The 21,049-nt window shown below is 28.2% G+C and overlaps 1 protein-coding gene across 2 annotated transcripts in view; it reads right to left on the reverse strand.

The window, feature by feature from the left end:
* LOC107441339 (hemocyte protein-glutamine gamma-glutamyltransferase) overlaps positions 1-21,049 on the reverse strand; it is a 64,118-nt gene that overhangs the window by 16,249 nt on the left and 26,820 nt on the right. For both annotated transcript variants that reach the window (XM_016054565.5, XM_087161420.1), the window contains exons 2-7: positions 10,817-10,981; positions 8,112-8,315; positions 6,003-6,275; positions 4,666-4,784; positions 3,574-3,681; positions 1,547-1,730 (exon numbers count right to left, since the gene is read on the reverse strand). In XM_016054565.5, the coding sequence (XP_015910051.1) occupies positions 1,547-1,730; positions 3,574-3,681; positions 4,666-4,784; positions 6,003-6,275; positions 8,112-8,315; positions 10,817-10,958 (1,030 nt within the window). In that variant the 5' untranslated portion in view covers positions 10,959-10,981. The remainder of the gene's footprint in view (positions 1-1,546; positions 1,731-3,573; positions 3,682-4,665; positions 4,785-6,002; positions 6,276-8,111; positions 8,316-10,816; positions 10,982-21,049) is intronic.

Consider the following 21,049-nt stretch of genomic DNA (forward strand, 5'->3'; position numbering starts at 1 on the left):
TTTAAATTGAATGTTTTCATCTAAATTAAAATAAAAATATGTAAAAATGCATATTGCTTAGACAATTAAAGCAGAAAAAATAAATCAATATCCGTCATGATTGCACTTTTAAGCATTTATTCCATGAGATTTTTTAATAGCTCTTTGATACCTTCGTATCGCTGATTTAAAACCTGCTATTGCTTTCTCTCTCAAGCTACAGTTTTTTGAATGATGTTTTTATTTTTTTGTCAACATGTTCAAGTTTAAAAATGTTATATGTAACAAAGGGTCGCATAAATGCTGCTAGTCGCCTGGGGAGCTTCACTATTATGAGTCATTTTTCCGTGTAATTCTAAACGGACTATAACAGTGATGTGTCCTGAACCGCGTACGGTGACATTTCTGGGCATTTTTCTAAGCAGTTTTAAACCTAATGATGTACCCCAACTTTTCTAGCATTTGTCACAGCGCTTGCGCGATTATTTGTTGTTTATAGCGTTTTTAAACTTGTAAATTTCTACAACAAAAACAATCTGATTAGCTCCAGCTAAAACAGCTGTAACTTCGTTCCCAGTGATCAGAATTTAAAAAACTAAGTATTTTCTTAAAGCTAATGAAATAATAAAAACAGTAAAACACAAAACTCAACTTGTCAATTTTTGATGAAAATCGCAATTTTTGGGTAGTCTTTAAAAATCAGAAGCAAAACTAATTTCAGATTTGAAATCCCCACATCAAAATTAGACAGGATCAAATATTTCCATAAATTAAAAAAAAAATTACTTCCCAGTGTTAATTTAGGTGTAATGGCTGCGTGATAACTTAATACATAGCATAATAATTCAGTTGTTCAATAAGCACCTTAAGTTCTTTCTCAAATATTTAATTTTTTAAAATATTCCATTTGGCAACATGATTTGGGTATAAGCTATTACGCAAGCTCTTTTAAAAATGACTTACCAATGTTGAGTACCGAAAAATTGGGGAAATAACTTAAATTTACAAACCATTTTTGTACCAAACAAAAATTAAATTAGGTCAGTTCTTCTCACTAAGTCTTTAGTTTATATGATCAAGACAGGAAACATAAAAAACAGTTTGATTGCCTAGGGAAAAATGAAATGTTTCGAATGATAGCTTTTTAACCCATCGCTGTTCCCTCCGGCAACAAAACATATTTTTTTGCTATCGGCAAAAACTTTTCCATGGTAATTCGTTAGGTTTCGACAAAAAAAATTTCGTAATTAAATATTATTTTGAGCCATTTACGAATGCTTCCTGACTTAGTTTTTGACATTAGTTCTAAAAACAAATAATTAAAGTGATCATTACCGCTCACCCTATACCACGATTAATATCAGAAATACTTTTGAAAAGTTGTTTTATCAAAAATGTTTGTCTAGCCTTTGTCTCGAGTGCAAAAATGGAACTAATTGAATAAATAAAAATCCCAAAAATCTTTATGAATATTGTAGGATGACATACATTACCTAAAATATTTGATCAATCACTTAATTGACAATTTTTTTTGTAAAGTTAGAAAAATCAAAGGTAAATAATATACCTGTGGTAGCTACTCCAGCAAATACCCAACACTGACCATATTTCACTGATTGTTCCCCGCCATTTTTGAAATACTCGTCCATTATTTGTGCACTTCCAGTCCACATCCAAGGGGCCGTTCCGTCATCATACATTCCAGACCAATTTCCTACTACAATTCCTTTGTCATCATTTTCACTATTTACCTATACAATATCAAAACAACATGTTGAAAAAAAACTGGAAAAAATATTTTAAGGGAATACAACCGATTCTTTTTGATTATGTATTGCACAAAAAAATATCCAATGTGATGTTTCATAAAATGAAGTCAGACTTGGAATCAATTAAGAATTAATTTTAATATTCGCAACACACTCCACTAAGCCAGGGCCTAAAGCAAATGGCTTGGCTTTTGTATTTGTATTACGTATTTGTTTAGTGCTGACATCTAGTTTAAAATAAACTAACTATCCACAATTACCTTCAAAATATCCCGGTACTGCCATCTGGTGCGTAAAATGAGAAATAAAATGTTTTCCGGGCAAAAGAAATAAAATAGTTTTATTCTTATTGGCTCGTTACCACTGAACACTCCAGGCCGGAAATATCACGGGAGCGAGAAATAGAGAGCGAAACCTCACCCCATCATTTTCACGGGAGCGAGAAGGACATAGCAGGAAAGCAATGTAGGTATGAACCCGGCTAAAATTAAGGAGCAGCGTGTAATGTGAGGCGTCGTGGCCCAGTAATGCCCTGATTAGAATTATCTGGCATTCCTTACACTGTTTTTTTAGTTAAAAGGACATTACCCGACGCACTGTAAAAATTCCTTATAAAATTATGGCAAAAAAGTACTACCACACTGAGTGCAGAGTCAGTAAAATTCACCTTACCGAAAAAAAGTCAGGTATTTAAAAATCGATTTCTCAGAAACTATTGGACCTATTTCTCTCAAATTTTATATTTTTCCTTAAAACATTACATTCTTTGAAATGATGTAAAATTTTAGATACCTTTTGATTGGAAATTTTTTCAAGTATTATGAAATAAAAAAGAGATAAAAATTAATAAATGATTATTAATAATTAATTTTTACATGGAACGATCTTTGGATAAACGAATTTTATAATTGCGTTCAAAATTTTTTCAATTCACTTAAAAGGTTCTCGAGATCGAGATGTGCATGATGGGTTCCAAATTTCGTTCAGCTCTCCTGGCCAACATATTGCCGCCACCCCTTATAATTTGGGGGAGGAAAAATCCGGATCCGACGAAATTAAGGTTTGTTTTTTTAGAGATATTACGTTTTGCGCCTGATTTCGTAACTTAAAGTTCCGTAATATCGTCTACACTAATTTATTAGCATATTGGAGGTCATCTCCTCGAGCCATTGAATTCTTACTTAAAAATCTGATTATTACATTAGATGTTATTCAGGCCGGGATAGCCTGGTCGGTAGGCCACTGGGTCCATGTGCAAGAGTTCGTGGGTTCGAACCCCGCCGGCCGAAGACTCCCCGTGTAGTAAATGGTGACTGATGCACGTTAAATCTGTTGAGTTGCAAAGGCCTCCATGTTCCCATAACAAATCAATACCTGTGGGGGTACTTTATTGGAGATCGATCGTTCTCTGATTCAGGTCAAAATTACGATCTGTGGATGAATGAATGGATGTGTGAATGGGTCCGCCCTATAAAACGGGCTGTGACGTGTGAGTCACTGAAGTCGAATTCTTGGCCATAGGATGGTGCCACTGACAAACAAGAAACGCACACTCTGCCTTAAATTTGTGTGGTTTCACCAAGCAGGCTTGCCCGTGAGGCAAGTAGCATTAGAAACAACAACAACAGGTGTTATTCAGGTTGGACCTTTTTTTTCGCACTGAATATTATGTTCCTTAATCAGAAAGCAATTGAAAAACTGATAATTCAGTATTCAATTATTCGAATTTATACGAGTTGCTTTCTAAGCCTTCATTATTCACATAAATTTCTAAGTTAATTGAGAAACTAACAATTCTATTCATGGAGGAATTTTCTAAACTCACCAGTTTTGAAACAGCTCTTGATACCAATATGGGGCTAGCACGACCGGTATAATCCAGATTAGCATGATTTAACATTAACATTGCTCCAGGTAGAACGGAATCAGCAAACTGAAAAGGAATTTAAAATATTTGCAACGTTTTTTAATTTAATGAATATTAAAGATAATGTAATTACTTAAAATTTATTTCATCGATTAATAATTCCATGATCATCATTTATGTAAAAAATTAGATCTTATTAATAAAAACTTATAAATGAATACTTCTTTCACAATTATTTAAAAATGTAAGCATATAATTGATAACAGTTTATAACAAATCGTTATTTAATTTGTCAGTAATTAATGAGCGAACATCTCAGAATTTATGATTTAATGAATAAATAACATATAAATAATGATTTAATCAGTAAACATTTAACCAACCCTAATTAAGTACACAAATGTCTAATTAATTAAGATTTTATAAATGAATATTTTATTATTTAAGCCTAGATAAGGATAAATTAGATTTATTTTTAAAGAAAATACTTTTCTGTCTTCTTAGAGCCTAAATTATTATACTATTTACTCATTTCTGGTTTTAGGGAGGAAAATATCTGACATATTTTTATAACTCTTTTTTCTCAACAAGAATTTTTTCACTAGATTCACAATGTTAATTTTTTTTTTATTTAAAAGTTTGCTCTTAATGCTCATACATATGCTCTTAACACATTCTTCTTTGGAGTTAGCAAATCGCACTTAAATCTTTTGATTACTTATTTCTCCACACTTATGGGTATTTTTAGAAAAATTGACGCTCACTTTGTTATCTGGAGCAAGTTTCAAATGATTTCCTTATTGCAAAAAATTTTAAAAAATTCCCAAATTCCAAAATTCCTTTGTTAAGTATATTAATGCTCCCCTTTTTGGACTAAACAAATACTTCTTAAAATTTTTGGGTACTTATTTTTCCTAATCCATGTATATTTTTGAATACTTTGACGCTCACTTTGAAATCTTAAGCAGGTTTTAAAGGGATTTCTCATTGCTCAAATACTACCAATAAAACAGGAAGACCATAATTTGTCATATAATTCGTGTATCTTACTTGGCCATAAATCCAGCGTCTGCCTCGGGGCTCTTTTTGTGTTCCAACGAATATTTTTCCCACATCATTTAATACATACTCTCTCCTTGCATCTTCTTTATCCAGAAAGACTGTATCCTCTAAAAAATAAATTCAAAAACGTAAATAGTGTAACAAGTTTAATTGTTTGAGTAACAAGCAATACAAGAAAAGGAAATATCAAATATAGAATGTCACAAAAAATATTTTTCCATTTTCGATGTGCCAATAAGCATTATTAATAAAGTAAATTATAATACTGCAAGGAGAAAAAAAAATTTGGTAAAATAATCGTGCTGTTCAGCAATGACGCTTTTGGTTAAGAAAATTACCATAATTCTGGTTAATGAAACCATAATATACTGTTTTTAAATCATCCATTTAATTCTTTTTTCTTTTCGCTACGGCAACAGTTAACAGAAAATTGTGATTCTCATAATTATTCTTATTATTATCATCCATTTAGTGAAAATACAGAATTGAAAGTAAATTTTACATAATAAATGATTTTTATGCCATGCTCTAACGTATCATATTAAAATTACCAATTGTCATCATCCTTTACTCAGATTTTATCACATATTATGAAACCATATTTTATAGTTAATTTAGCAAAAATCATTATCAAAACGCTTTAGTCAAAATTACCGAGATTTTCAGTGTTCCCATAAAGCGAAAACCATGGTAAATTTTACCATATTTTGATAGCTTAGACCACACTTTTTTTCTTACTGTAGCTCTTATCTTGAAAAAAAAAGATCAGATAGTTTTTGTGAAAGGAAGTTAAAAAAGTATTTTTTACTTTTACTATAAAAAGAGTTTTTTACTTTCTATTTCTTTGTAAGAACTAAACGATATAGGTACGCTTAAAGCGTGAACATTTATATTTCATTAATTTTATAAGTTAAAGAAGCCACAGTAAGCGATATTGGTATTTAAAATATCGCCACCATTTTCAAGCAGAATCTCAGGTTGAAGTGTTACTCGGTCTTTCTACCGTATAATTTACGAAAAAATAACACAAAAACCTCGTCAAAAAATCTTCACTTGTTAATGAAAAATTTACGGATAACATGTTGATCCCATACATCCTCCATACGAAGTTTGAAATCTAATTTTGCATGAAATCATGACTGCAAAATCTAGCACAATGGTTATGCGAATTCCAGATGGGATTTCACAACAGCCCGAAAAATCTGTTTTTAAAATACGCAACAATTTTTAATGTGTTTATTTTTAAAGTTATTAAGTAAAATGGTTAAACGCTAACTGTCTTTAAAAAATTTTAAGAAAAGAATTATACGAATACTAAAACTTACCTTTACTCCAAGGATTGAATAAAATGTAGACATTTTGTTTTATTTCAAATATTTCAGGTTTAGAACTTAAATCGCCAGTTGGGTATGATAAAATTTTCATTTTCCACACACCAACGGGAGCACTACCGGCCATCTGAACATCAATTGTGATAACAGCACCTTCATGCTGATGTGTGCGTACATCCCACATTTTTCGATCTCTAGTAAAGGAAGACACATTTGTGATAGGTAAACTGATTAAGTTGCCTTTTTGCATAAGGTATGGGGGTGGACCTGAAAAAATAATTTTTTTTTAATTTCTGCATAGTGTGTTATATTTTTAAACCAACCATTATGTGAGATTGAACATTTTATTGCGACATTAAGACATTCATGATTGAACATTTGAAGATTAGAACATTGCAATTAGAGGCATCATAAACAAACGAGTCCAAAAACTCATATTTCTTTTTGAACATAAAAATTTCATTAGATCATTAAAAAAATAGCAAGTTTGAATTTGTAGAGTTCAATAAAATAATGCTACAGTGAGTTAGATGAATTTAACGTTAAACATTAAATAAATGTAATGATCTATGTAAATTAAAGTTAATTTGATCTTAAATTATGTGAAATCTTTATTCAGCTTAAATATTATACAACCTTAACTATATAAACCCTAAGTAAAAGGTTTAAATAACAGGGAGATTACGCACTTTTACGTTACATTCCATGCATTTCCTATGTAAAATTAGTTGCGCATACGCACTTGAAGTGCACTGCCAATTTTGATAAAATGCGCATGCGCCCTTGAAGAAATATAAATCTTGCGTGAAGGAAGATAAGAGATCTTGTAAACTATTAAAAACGCCAACTTTGTGAGATATCATTTTAAGTTCAAATATCAAAATATACATTATAATAATGGATGTGGATAGTATACATTTCCTCCATTGGATTATAAAATTAAAGTAAAAATATATACGATATTTATTTCTAAAAAAAGAAATATTATTTAGTTTTTTTTATGAACCTAAGTCAATTTGACAAGCGTAATTTTAAACTGAAACCAATAAAATTATTTTTTTATTAAATCAGCCAATTGTAAAATTACAAGATCCATTTTAACATTTTGTGAAAACAAATCATTCATCTTCATTTTATCTTGAATATTACTTGCATTCAATATATGTTAAGCTCCTCTTGATCTATCTGATATTAATACAAAGGTTGTCTTTAGCAGAAAACAACATTTAACAACTCTAAAAAGCATGCTTGTAACTTTGTAATACCACGCCAACAAAACTGTAAGATACGTAGGATCAAAAAAACGCAAGCATGTTTCAACGCACGTTGCTTCAAATCTTATTACGTGTGGGTGTGTACATAAATTTACAAAATCTCCCTAATATTTAACTATATGAACAAAACATTAAAAACTAATATTTTCATAATGACACACATTTTAATAATAATAGAAATAAATCATATAAGTCAATAAATTAAAATAATAAATGAAAAAGTAGTAGAATATTTTAATGAAGAAGGTAACAAATTTAATGTCTTTATTTATAAACTGTATAATCCAATATTTATGCTTACCGCCCTCTAAATGTTTAGGCTTACGGAGCAATTATAAATTTAATTTGTATGATTTAATGAGGATGTATAAAAAATAAATATCATTCGTACTACTTAACATGGTAAATGATAAAAGGCACAATTATTTTTTAAAATGAATTTTATTGTTCATGAAATTATATACTTTTAAATTATTTATTTTAACAATTTATTCTTAAATATTTACTTTAAAAATTTTTAAATATATTGCATGTATCTCTTTAATTAAAATCAGATGAATTTCTGAACTATTTGCAAAACTACAGTCACAGAATACATTAAGGATTTCAACATAGGAATAATATTATTTTTAAACGAATATATTTAACAATTTTATAGAAATGATATACAGAATTATATAACATTTTTCCGAAAGTAATTCAATTAGTAAGTATTAACTTTTATTAAACATATAACTTCGAAGATTGGAAGAACATTATTATTTCGCGAAAGCGATAATAATAGTTTTCATGTGATTAATATTTGAATAATATCTTAGAAAGTACTTACCAAACTCAAAGTGCAGTCTGACAGTATCAACTTGTGGATTGAAGAGCTTTCTAAACCGTATAGCCATATAAAATGTTTGACCACGCCGAATAATAAGAGGAGCTTCTTTACTGTCCAGTAATTCATACAATTGAGTATTGTGAAGTTTGGCATTTTCCCTTGCATAAAGTTCCACACCTTGTACTAATATTGGCTGAGGACCGACTGAAAGAACATTATACAAAAACTTTAAAGCATTTTTTTACTATAAAACTTCATTTTAAATTAAATCTTAAAGATTACAAGCTCAAGCATTACTATCATGATTGACTAACATTGATTAAAAACATGCTATTTCCAAAAAATATGTTTAAAACATTATAAAAGAAAGGATATTCTATTCAAGTCATGGGGTTTTCCTTTTCCCAGATTATTACAACTTGAAAAAAATGTTCCAAAAAGCTTTATGAAACGTAATTGCGGCGTTTAATGCTGAGCGGTTCTAATATATTACACGGCTGTAAAATGCTCTTGTATTTCGGCTGTTAACTTTTCCAAAATTCCGTATATTTTTTACTGTAATTTTTAAATGGCTCAAAGAACAATAAATATTTAAGCATATTTACTTAAATTAGATAAGGTAAATTAGGTTGCGTGAAATATATTAATTAGTAAAAATTTGTGTTTATAAAATAATGAATATTAGCAATGGTCTAAACTTTGAAAAGAAAAGCCTTTACTTAGGAATGACTGGCATTTGTTTGGATCAAAATTAAAAATTTTTGAACTTTTTTATAAGCATTAATGCAGGAAGAGTTTAGAACTTAATTTACTTAAATTTGATTGTACACTGTAAAAGATGGATTTTCATATTTCACGAATATTTTTTTTGTATTGACGAATCCGTTCCCTGGTATATTCTCCATTAGAACATATCCTCATACTTACGTCATTTCTTCAAAGAAATAAATTTCGTCAAAATTAAAGAAATATTTTGTCTTTTAGTTTCGTCAAATTAGATTTGAGGTGGTAAAACAACGATGAGATACCGAGTTGAGAAAAAATTTCGTCATACATTTGAGAGTTGGTGTTTTGTCACAAATCACCTTATTTCATGACGAAATGATTTTCATTATTAACAAAATATAACTCAAGGATTATTGAATCGTCAAATGTAAGAGTTTTACTTCTGAGAGTGTTGGTTTGATTTTTAGAATGATTTTAACGCATCAGAGGCGCAATCGTCGCACGGCAATACTAAACTATTAAATGCGTTTATGAATTTTTTTTTATCATTATTTTTCTTCACAAATTTTTCTTTCTTCGTACCTCCTGCACCAATTTTTAATTCTTTATAGAACGGAGATTCCTTCTATTGCATGTACTATGTAAATATCTGCGCTCATTAGTTTAGAATTTCTGCATTCAGTATATGTAGTTGATATGTGTTACAACAGGTACAATCTGCTATTTCTGTAACTTTTTAACATTTTCTAGACAGGTGCTAACGAACTTGTTTTGATTTTGTAGTTACTGTGAAACCTTTTTCCAAACAGTTTCATTTGCAATTTAAACCCTATTAAAATTGCATTTGAAAAGAGAAATAAGTATTTTGCAGAAAATTATTTGAATTATTATTTGAAGTTTGAATTATTAATTTATGCATAAAAATCTAAAGCTAAAATAGGTAAAAAGAAATAATATTCCCTACGACTTTAGTCGCAAACTCCCATGGAATATTCCCCCTTTTTTAAAATTTTAAAGTAAATTTTTTCTTTTAAAAAAAAACTCAACTTTTAAATGACGATATCATAATTGGGATTTCATAAATTTAAAAAAAACTATCCGGATTGAAGTATTTAAAAAAATGGAGCTTCAAAAAATGGGGAACTGAAATTTTATTTGAAAAATGACCTCACAATTAACAATTTTTCCTTGAGTCAGATAGAACAACAAATCAAAAAAAATTTGCTTTTTTTAGTATAAAATAAAAAAGAAGGAAAAGAATTTCGGCTATCTAGCTACCAAAAAGAAAAGAATGAATCAATTTATTCATTTTTTACTCATCAAATTGAAAACATTTTAAAGCCTACTATTTGTTACATACTGATTTTTCCTTTAAAAAATAAGAATAAAATATATTTCATTAGCAATATATTTCAACGTATTAAATGATATTTTGAGAATTTTCTGAAAATCAGCTTTAAAGCATTTCGAAATTCCAAAAAGCAGTTTTCATAAAAAAAAAATTAAAAAAAATTTTTTAAAAAAAACTTGTGCGCTTATATGCACAGAAATTCTTTGAAATGATGAGTTGAGTTTGAAAACTTTGTTTATTTCTCCTTTTAGTTCCGAAAGTATAAATTTTCTTATAAATATAAAAACTGACAAGAAAGATTGAAAACAGTTATCTATTTTCACCAAAAAAGAGATAAAAATTTAACTTTGTAAGACCATTTTTAACGAAAAAGTATCTATAGTTTGTATATTTTTATCAAACTGATCAGTCTCGCCTTTTTATTTATTAAAATATAAATTTGTGAAGTTAATACACAGTAAGGATTTTTGAATTATGGGATTTCTTCGAAATTTCACTTTAATACAAAATTTCTTTAAAATAGAATCAAAATTTGTTAGTTAGGAATTTAGAAAAAAAATTGGAATAATGTATCAAAATTAATATTTTTGAAAAAATATTTGAAATTGTTATTAAAAAGAAATTTTACCTCTGATGTTTTGGGGTAAAGCTGCTCGTCGCTTTCTTTCTATGTCTTCTCGTAAACGGGCATATTCTTCACGCCGATAAGCCTCTTCGTTTGCAGTTGAATCTGGTCTTGTGTATCTGCCCACATTATTCACTCTATTCATCTTTTATATTACCGATCTTAATTCTGTAAAGAAATAATAATAATCAGGAAAATAATAATAATCAAATCATAAGGAACAGTAATCAAATAATAAAGAATAATAATAACCTAATAATGAGAAACAATAATGAAATAATAAGAAATAGTAATTTAATTATAAGGAATAAAAATACCCTAATAATAAAGATCAATAATCAAATAAAAAGGAATAGTAATAAAATAATAATGAATAATAATAATCTAATAATAAGAATCAACAATCAAATTATAAAAAATAATAGTAACCAAAATAAATAATAAGGACCAATATTCAAAAATAAGAAATAATAATAACCTAATAATCATGAATTAACCAAATAATAAGGTATAGTAATAACCTAATAAATAGGAATAAAAATTATAATAACCTAATAATTATCAAACATACATAAATTTAAAAAATAAATGTAGCACTTTTAAAATCATATTAAAATTTATAAATCTCTTTACAGTTTAAAAAGTAAAATTCATGTTAATTAGTACGGAATGGTTTTTTTTCCCATAAAAATGAGTGCAAAAGTAAGTATTAGTGAAATGAGAAAGCTCAATCCATTTTGGAAAATTTTAGATAAAATGTAAAAATATATTTCATCTAAGCATTTAAAGTTTAGTAAAACTTTAGTAAAATAAGTATTATTTTTCATTGCGAACAGAATTTTTTAATTAGAAAATCGTTTTAGATTAATTTGATATTAATATAAATTATAGTTTATGCCAATTTAGCAAAAGTACCGATGATTTTCTGAATGAAAATTATCAATGAATACTTGGCCGTTATAATAGAGCAGTTTTTGAATCAAATCTGCTTTATTATATTATTGTTAATAATAACTTATTTAATACAGAATAATAATGTACAATATACTACTTATCCACCAAATCTGTATTTAATTTAAAACGGTTGCTTACTTAAATCTGTCTGTAGTAGTAAGTACATTAGCTAATTATAGCGCTACCAACCCTTCAATTTCTGGATTTTAAATAAAATTAATTATAATATTTGTCTTTTATAAACATCATAAAAATGGGTGAAGGATAAAACAAAAAAGATACTTCCTTTTGTTGTCTATTTGAAATTATGACATAAAACCACAAAACCGACAGTTTGAATGATTAATTATGCAAAAATAACGTAAAACGTTTCTAGGTAAAAACGATTACTATAACTTTTTCTTATCAAAACGCCAAGCATATATTTCGTAAAAGCAAAATACGTGGGTAGATTAGGTTAAAAGTAACCACAATTCCGTTTTTAAACTTCAAACACCAATTTTGATTTTTGTATAAAATGTGCCCTTGACATGAGAGTGACATGTAAATTTTAATATTTCAGTTTTGAAGCTTGGTTCACGTTTCATTTTCCTAATTAAGTTTGTTTCGTGAAGATATTCAGCACAATAATTTTTCGTTTAATAGTTCCAAAGCGGTATTTATAATAACGGTATTAATATTTGTTTGCTAATTTTTTATAATACGAACTCATTTTATTAAAATGAATTACATTAATAACATAAAATACATAAGTATAATATCATTCAATACGTAATAATAAAGTAAATAAATACGTAATCGAATAATAAAGTAAAGAATTACTTTTAACATAATCAGTGTGATTCTTTATTTTATTATGAATAGAAAAAATTATCATCAAATACATAATAAAATAAATAAATTTGGAATAAAATGAGAAATAAAATTTGGAGAAAAAAATTATGGTAAAAGTACCATACTGTATGATAATGACATTTCTGGTAATAAAAAAAATACACTATTTAAACCATTTATTCGGTAATTATTTTTGTTCATATCGTAACAATTTACGGGAAATTCTTATTCTTCAAATTATAGTTATGATTACCACGCATTTAGTAAAAAATACATAACTGAAAAAACAATTTAATCGAATAAATGGTTTTTATGCCCTGCTCTTTAGGGTATCATGATAAAATTGCCAAATTTGACCACTTTTATCGAATTTTATCGCATGTTATAAGACCATATTTTTTTGTTAATTTTACCAAAATCATTACCAAAACGCTTCTGTAAAAATTTAAAAGTTTTTTAGTGTTCCCATAGAGCCAGAAATACGGTAAATTCTACCAAATCCTGGTAGCTCTGACTATATTTTTCCCAGTGTATATTATAGTAAAATCTCGTAATTTAATTTCGATCGTAATTTAATTTCGATTTATCTATTTCCTCATAATCTTTCTTTTTCTCAAACTGATGTTTACAAAGTAACAAAACACAATGAGCCTATTATTTACTGATATTTATACTTTTGTTTTTGTATAATGAAATATGTCTTAAAAATATTAATTTTTTTTAATTCAGCGTTAAAACTTATGTTGGAGTGTCAAACTTAATGTAATGAATATTTAGTGCAAGTAAAATTTTTCACGAGAGTCAGGTAAAGCATAAATAAAATTTGTGTAGCAAAGTAAATTAAAGCTGTGTACTTGCGAAATTAAAATACTTAAGTAGTAGGGTATTTTAAATATTCCGTTTCGAATAAAATTTCTACAGAAAGATAACTTTAAAAGACGTTAATGATAATATAAGATTTTCACATTAACTAGGAACTTTATAATAAAGTTCTAATTAAATTTTGTACTATGACCAATACTTCTGATAAAATTTACGTAAAAAATTTTCGCGTTTGCTTCTCCCTAATTTATTCAAGCTGGTATTTGAAAATTTGGTACACTTGGGCAAAAAAGCAAACTTTTAAAAATTTAGAGTTAGATCTGTAAATTGGGAAATTTCTTTCTCTCTCTCTCTGAAATGGAAAAAGAATAAGTAATATATTACATTCTTTCTGTTTTGCAATTGAGAGCTTATCAACTTGAAGTTGCTTGCAAAACAGAACTACAAAAATGCAACTACAAAAATGCTACCTTATTATTTTGTGCAATATTTTGAAAGTAAAATGTTAAACAATACTATATAATAAACTTTAGCATAATTAATATTCTTTTCCTGTTATTGTTAATAATAAGATATTGAAATAAAAACAAACAAAAAATTAAAAGCAAAAATACGAATTTTTAAATTATTACTGAATTGTGTAAGATAAAAAAAATTTTCGTCCCAGGTATTCAAGTTTTGCATTGAGTTTCGTCTAGGGTTGTGGTCCAGTAGGTTTTGCATGGAATATATAATTAATTATATTTTGAATATCTAATTATTTTTTCCTACTAAATCTGTACGGGGGAACGCTATACCCCAGAATTAACTTTCTTATTTAGCTTGCTAAAGACATAAGAGATGCATTTTAATTTAATCCCACTAAGCATTAGCTTTACAACAACAGCACATAGATGAAAGATACACCAATAAATTTCGTTTATATTTTTAATTATAGAATCTCTCTTGTTAAATAAAAAATATTAAAACTAAATATAACTATTAACCTAAAACTAATTACATTATTTTAATGTTTATACTCTTAATAAGTCACATTTGAAAATAGCGTATCTCAGATTGCATGCAACTTTACTGCAAACGTTGTATTTTCATTTTTATTTGGTTGGCATAAAAAAGTTGACTTTTCAATTAATTCTTTTTTAAGGAATTAATTAAATTAGTGCAAATGTTGGCATGTAAAGCTTGTTTTACTTAAAGATTGAATAAAGGCATGCAAATACCTTTACAAAAAATCTCATTTTTTTTGCTTTTATTTACAGTTACTGTTTATCGTGTTTTTTTTTTTTTTGTTTTTTTTTCATTCAAGTTTTGTCTGGGCTCTTAAATACAACATTTTTATTTGTGTTAAAAACTTAATGATCAGGCCAACTTACACCTTTAAAGTGTTAAATAAAGCATATAAAGGGCTGCGCAAATAAACCTTGTTTCAGCAATGGTCATAAAATCTAAAATAAACCATGAGAAGCTGAATTTATCCTCAGTTTGAGAACATTTTCTACTCTTGATTTGAGAACGATGATTCATCTTCGAATTCAGAAGGTTTCTCTAACCTTGTTTTCTAAAGGTAGATTCAATTAAGATATAAAAAAGTTGTTTCTGCAAGCTTAATACAAATCTCATAGCGCGTAAATTAGCATAGTTAAATTTAACACTGTTTCAAGCTTGCATGATTTATTTGCTAATCATTTATAAACCTTGTTGGGCTTTGTGATGAAGATTGTTGCTGACATTTAAAACAATCTTACACTGCTATCTGGGTATCTAATGGACATAATAAAGGAATCTGCTTTGTGGTTATTGTAGCATTTCTGAAATAATAAGAGTAAACGCAATTTTAAAAAAATTAATTTAAATGCAAATTTATTTATTTTTTTTGTTAAACATTACCGAAATTAAATAATTTCAAATTGCTACTGTCTAGGAAAATATTAACACATTTTTATGATAATTTGTTACTTTCAATTAACTTATTTACACAACAACTCGAAAATTTTTTTTAAAAATTACATATTCACAATTCGAAACTTTTATTTGAAGGCCATTTGAACAATGCGGTAAATTGAAAAAGTAATTCATAAAACTAGAAATGACATTTTCCCATCAAAAAACTAACTTCTTCTACAAAATGAAGTCATCTATTCTATATACATAATAATAAACGCGGCTGTGTGTTTGTCTGTGATCACAATATATCGCCCCAGAAGCCTCGCCCAGGCACGAAACTCGGCACATAATTGTGTTTTGACATAATGAAGAAGTATTTGTTTTCTTTTTCAAAAATTTGGATTAGTTTTTTAGTTATCAGTCATTTTGTAAGAAAATCTATTCGCGATCGCAACGCTCGAGTACGCCCTCTATCGGGAGCCTGTAAATATCAGACATTAATTTATCACGTTTTCATTTAGTTCCATAAAAGTCATTGGCCATAACGGATGCCATTTTCTTAGCAGCAAATAAAAATAAAAATTTCCCTAAGGAACAGCTGAAGAACTTGAAAAAACTAACCAGAACATGCCAAACATTGAAGCAGAACACGCCAAGCATTTGAAGAACAATTTCTCAATAATTTTTACCTTTCTATTACCAACAACATAACTTACAATTTCATGATCACTTGCTGTTACAGATGTGTATATTACGATAAAATAATTTTTTCTGTCTTCAATTCATTACAAATTAAAATGAAATCAACATTGCTTTCGTCATTCCAATAAAGAAATGTGAATTCAGAACGTCAAGAACTGCAATAGTTATAGAATATTCTTCTTTGTTATAGAACAGTATTTATTTCTGTATCTGTATAATTCGGAAAACAACAATAAAGAATCAACCAAATTACTTGAAATAGTGTCATTTGTGCTGATGTTTAATACATCTTTTATCGTTTTCTTGGTAAGTATTTCTTAGTTTTGAAAGAATAGATAATTTCAACTAGAATTCAGCTGTTCTGTTTTTAAGCTACATATTCAAATTCATATCGAGATCTTACAATTATAAAATTTTGATGTGTGGTATGTTATCTAAAAGTAATAAAGGGATAATGTATGCACATATTATCTGAAAATAAAACTTTCAAACGAAGAACATTTCATTTGGAACTCTACGGATTTATAAAGAAGGTCAGTGTTATGATTTTTATAATAAAAAATTAGCTTGTAATTTTTTTTTTTCTTATTTGATGATAGTTCTCTACAGAATGGTTTCTTACGTCTGATTAAGAACTATAAGAAAAGAAACTATATGAAAGTTTTTATTTCAATGTAAAGAGTTCTTAAAATCGTTTTTTATCCTAGGAATTCTTTATTTTCCGTTTTATAGCTTATAATTTTTTGATAAAAATTTTTGTCAAAATACTTTTTTTGAAAACATAAATGGTATAACATTATGTATTTATGTATACTTCTTGCATATTCTAATGTTTCAAGTAATATGATTCAGAAAAGTATGAATAAAAATTCGGTACTTATGTATTAACGCCACAGCAGCTACAGATTTGGCGGTTTTTAAGTGCCGCCAATCTACACCTAAAATTTTTGTAACAAATCATAAAACGAAACACTTTATTTAAAATCAAAGTAGTTTATCGGATTTCGGTGGACAATGGGCAAAATATTTCGCGCCAGAAAAAATAAAATTGCATCTTGTTCTATTTTTGGCAAATCCCAAAGACGCATTTTCGTAGCACTAAAAAATGGTAACAAAAATCAAAGAACAAATCATTTTGGACTACTACTGATTTATGAAGCAGGTAAGTGCTAATTTTTATAAAATAAAAAATTTTACTTTTAAATAATTTTTTTCTTGATGATAGTTTTCTATAGAATGGTTTTCTACGTCCGATTATGAATCAAAAAAGAAAAAAACATGAAAGTTGTTTATTTTAATATAAGGAATTTTTAGTTTTTTTTTTTTTTTTTTTTTTTTTTTTTTTTTTTTTTTTTTGTATCGTAATCATTCTTTACTTTACGTTTTTCAGTTTCTAAATAATGATTTTTATTAAAACTTAAAATTTTTTGATAAAATTACTTGTCAAAAAACTTTATTTACAAAATTAAATTACATAAAATTATGAAAGCTTATGTATACTTTTTGCTTATTTTAATGTTTGAAGTAATATGATTCTTAAAACTATGGAATGTAAAGTTTATATAGGCCTTTCAGGTTACATCATTAAAGTTAGTAAAACTTTTTCTCAGGCATTAGGTTTTAACTCTTATAAGAAGATACATATTTTTTTCTGTTTATTTACAAATATTTTTCAGATGTGTTTTGGATGCAGTGTTGCCAGAACTTAAGATTAAAAAGTAGCGAATGGGAGCTCCAAAAGTAGCGGATTCGAACATTTTGTAGCCCAAAAATAAATCATATATATATATATATATATATATATATATATATATATATATATATATATATATATATATATATATATATATATATATATATATATATATATATATATATATATATATATATATATATATATATATATATATATATATATATATATAAATTTATTTACTGCACTAATTTATTTAAAGTATATTTCTGTAAAACAGCGCCGTTTGCCAGAAAACACTAAAATTATAATAACATTGGCTAGCTCGTTTTTTTTCAGCTTTTTTATGTGTAAAAATCAGTCGGAACTGTCTTCGATATTTTAATGTTGGTGCGGTCTTTGAGCTGCATAAGAATACTAAAGGTCTGGTTTCTTAGGACAAACGCCTTATCTGGGCGTCAGCGGGACGTCAACGTCACGCTGACGCCAACGAAATACTGGTTTGTTAGCTCAAGACCTGGTTTCTTAGAACTAGCGCCTTATCTGGGCGTCAGCGGAAAGTTGACGTAGATCTGACGCCAAAAAAATACTTTTTTGTTAGCTCAGCGTGAGCAGTCGGTCTAACGCAGACATTATCTCTCATTGCGCATGCGTTAATAACGTAAACAAATATTTATTTTGAATTTGCATTGATTTTGTTATTGTCGACCAGTGTTTTAGAGAACAAATAATGACTTTGTCCAAGAAAAAACACATTATAGCTGAGCTAAATGAAGAGTGCTACGTTTAATGAAGAAGCTATGTTTAATGTCAAAATCAAAATCTTGGCTGATTTCAATGCGCTGTTGGATGTTGTCCGCCATTGCTTCTGTGGTTAACGTCACGTTGTAATCCAACTGCAGTTGAGTTGGACGGCAATTGTAGTTCAAGATGAGCGTTCGATGACGTATACTATCAAACTCACAAATGGACCAATCAGAGGTTAACGCTGATTTCCAGCTGACGGCGTCCTGTCCTAAGAAACCAGGTTTCGACCTCAGCTCGCTTCGTTCCCCAACCTGAAGAACCTTAATTGCTCGCACATAAAAATGTTCTCACTAGCTAATTTTTTTTTAATGAAAATTATGTCGCGTTTCGAGGAAATTAAAAATAAGACCTAACTAGGATCCAATCTCCAACAAGAAATTCAGAAAAGTTCAACTTCATGGGCCTACATCTGTGTGTATTTAAAAATAAAAGGCAAAAAATCTTTTTTTGATAAGCAAAATAATTTATTTAATCATTTCTGCTCTGAAGCTCGAAACAATTCAAAGTACAAGCATTCAGCTCGCAGATGAGAAATATGACTTTGCTTTTCCTTGTAACAGCATCAATAATTGTTTCAAACTCGATTGAGAATAGTTTTGATAGTAATTTAGTGAACAAATAAATATTTTGATTTGGACCACGTATGAAACAATATTTTAAAGCGTCTACGAAGCAACAAATATTTTTAACTAATTTTTTTTTCATTTATAGTAGCCGTAACATCTGTTGTAAAGTTAAAAAAAAAAAAAAAAAACAATGATAAAAAGATAGATTTGCACTAAATGCTCGTAAATATTTTCTTTTCTCGCAGCTCGCATTAGTTGCTGTGCTTACTTTACTTGCACAGTGAAACCTGTTAAGTTGACCATCTCTATAAGTTAATCACCTATCTAAGATTTTGATGATCAAGTGCAAAACTGGTAAAAACAATTTATTATCATTTTTATAATATGACTTCTCTTATAAAACCATCAAATTGTAGTTCCACTTCTGATCAGTTTACGATAGTTTCACTGTAGTAGCTTTAATAATTTTCTAAACTCCTTTTATAACACGCAGCATATACATTACCGTGTTTATCATTTAAAGTAATTATCTTTCCTAGTTATTTTGCAATTACTATAAATGTTTCGAAAGGTTTAAAATGTTGACATTTTCGAATTAAAAAAATTGTCGTTATTCAGTTTTCCTGATCCCTAAGTCCATTATGTTTCAATTAACTTAGTCATTTTTATTCATAATTTCATTGTTATAGTTAATTATTATTTGAAATTTCATAGTATATATTTTTGTTTTAAAAACAAAATCCATCTTTTGCGTTTCATCGTCATCATTGGGTGGGCCTTGACCTTCTATGAAATATTTCTTCATGTCGTTCTCCTTGATGCCAATTCTGATTATGATTTGCGTTTGGTAATACGAATTTTATTTTAATATGATAACTATCCAAAACTTAATTTTTTTTGTTTCATTTATTTATTGCATATTTGGCAAAATGAGGTGAAAAATAATAACTGTAACCATAGCAATACATATTATAGCTTCCTTTAAAAATAATAATTTCATCTTTACAACGGGCAAATCTAAGCTTTAGAGCAGGGATGGGCAAACTTTTTTGGTCGAGGGCCAAAAATCTAGAAAAAAAATGTTTGGTGGGACAAATAAAACTTTCAAAATTTAAAAAAAAAGCGATATACAAGTTTTAATTTAAATATTTAGTGAGATGAATGAAATTGCGATTTCGTTTTTAAAAGTTCCTTATATTAAGATTGGAAGCGAGATGTGCCTATTTTACGGAACAAGGCTAAATGCTTTTCTGTTAGTCCACTTCTGAAATGATTCTTTCTAAGGTTCAAAGTTGAAAACTCTTGTTCACATACATAAGATTAAGCAAACATAGAGCTGATTTTCTGGGCATGAAATACTAAATTTTGGAAACTAGCTTTTGGTAATGATTTGTAAAACTTTGGCATATTTAGAAACAACTGCTTCAGATGATTGTTAGATTGTCCGCTCGTTGGATCTTAAAATGCGTAGTCTGCCAAATGTGAAGTACAATTTACCTATATTAGATTCCTCGAGTAAGACAAACGCTAGTTAGAGCCAATCTAAGACTATTCTATGAAGAACTTCTGCTATCAACATTTTACCAATTGAAGCTGTCTGTGCTAACTATTTCCATCAATTTATGTTTCGTAGAACAAAAATAGAGAAAGTAAAAAGGTCATCAGTACTTTGTTAAAAAAGGAAAAACAGAAATAATTTTAAATAGTTGACAAGAAAATGGATGTATATTGTTTATGTATATTGCCACTGATCGGCAAATTAAAATTATATCCGCGGGCCGGATGAAACCTTCCGGCGGGCCACAGTTGGCCCGCGGGCCGTAGTTTGCCCATTCCTGCTCTAGAGAGATATAAAAGTTTTCCTATTTTTCGTGCAACTGTGAATAGATCGTGATTTACAAAAGTGAAATGAATTCACTAAAAAGCATTTAACAGTACGATATTTTTTGGAAACTCATTGTCATTCACAACAAC

This window comes from Parasteatoda tepidariorum, chromosome 4 (assembly GCF_982258835.1).
Source record: "Parasteatoda tepidariorum strain Cologne lab strain chromosome 4, Ptep-v5.0, whole genome shotgun sequence".
Classification (NCBI taxonomy): Eukaryota; Metazoa; Arthropoda; class Arachnida; order Araneae; family Theridiidae; genus Parasteatoda; species Parasteatoda tepidariorum.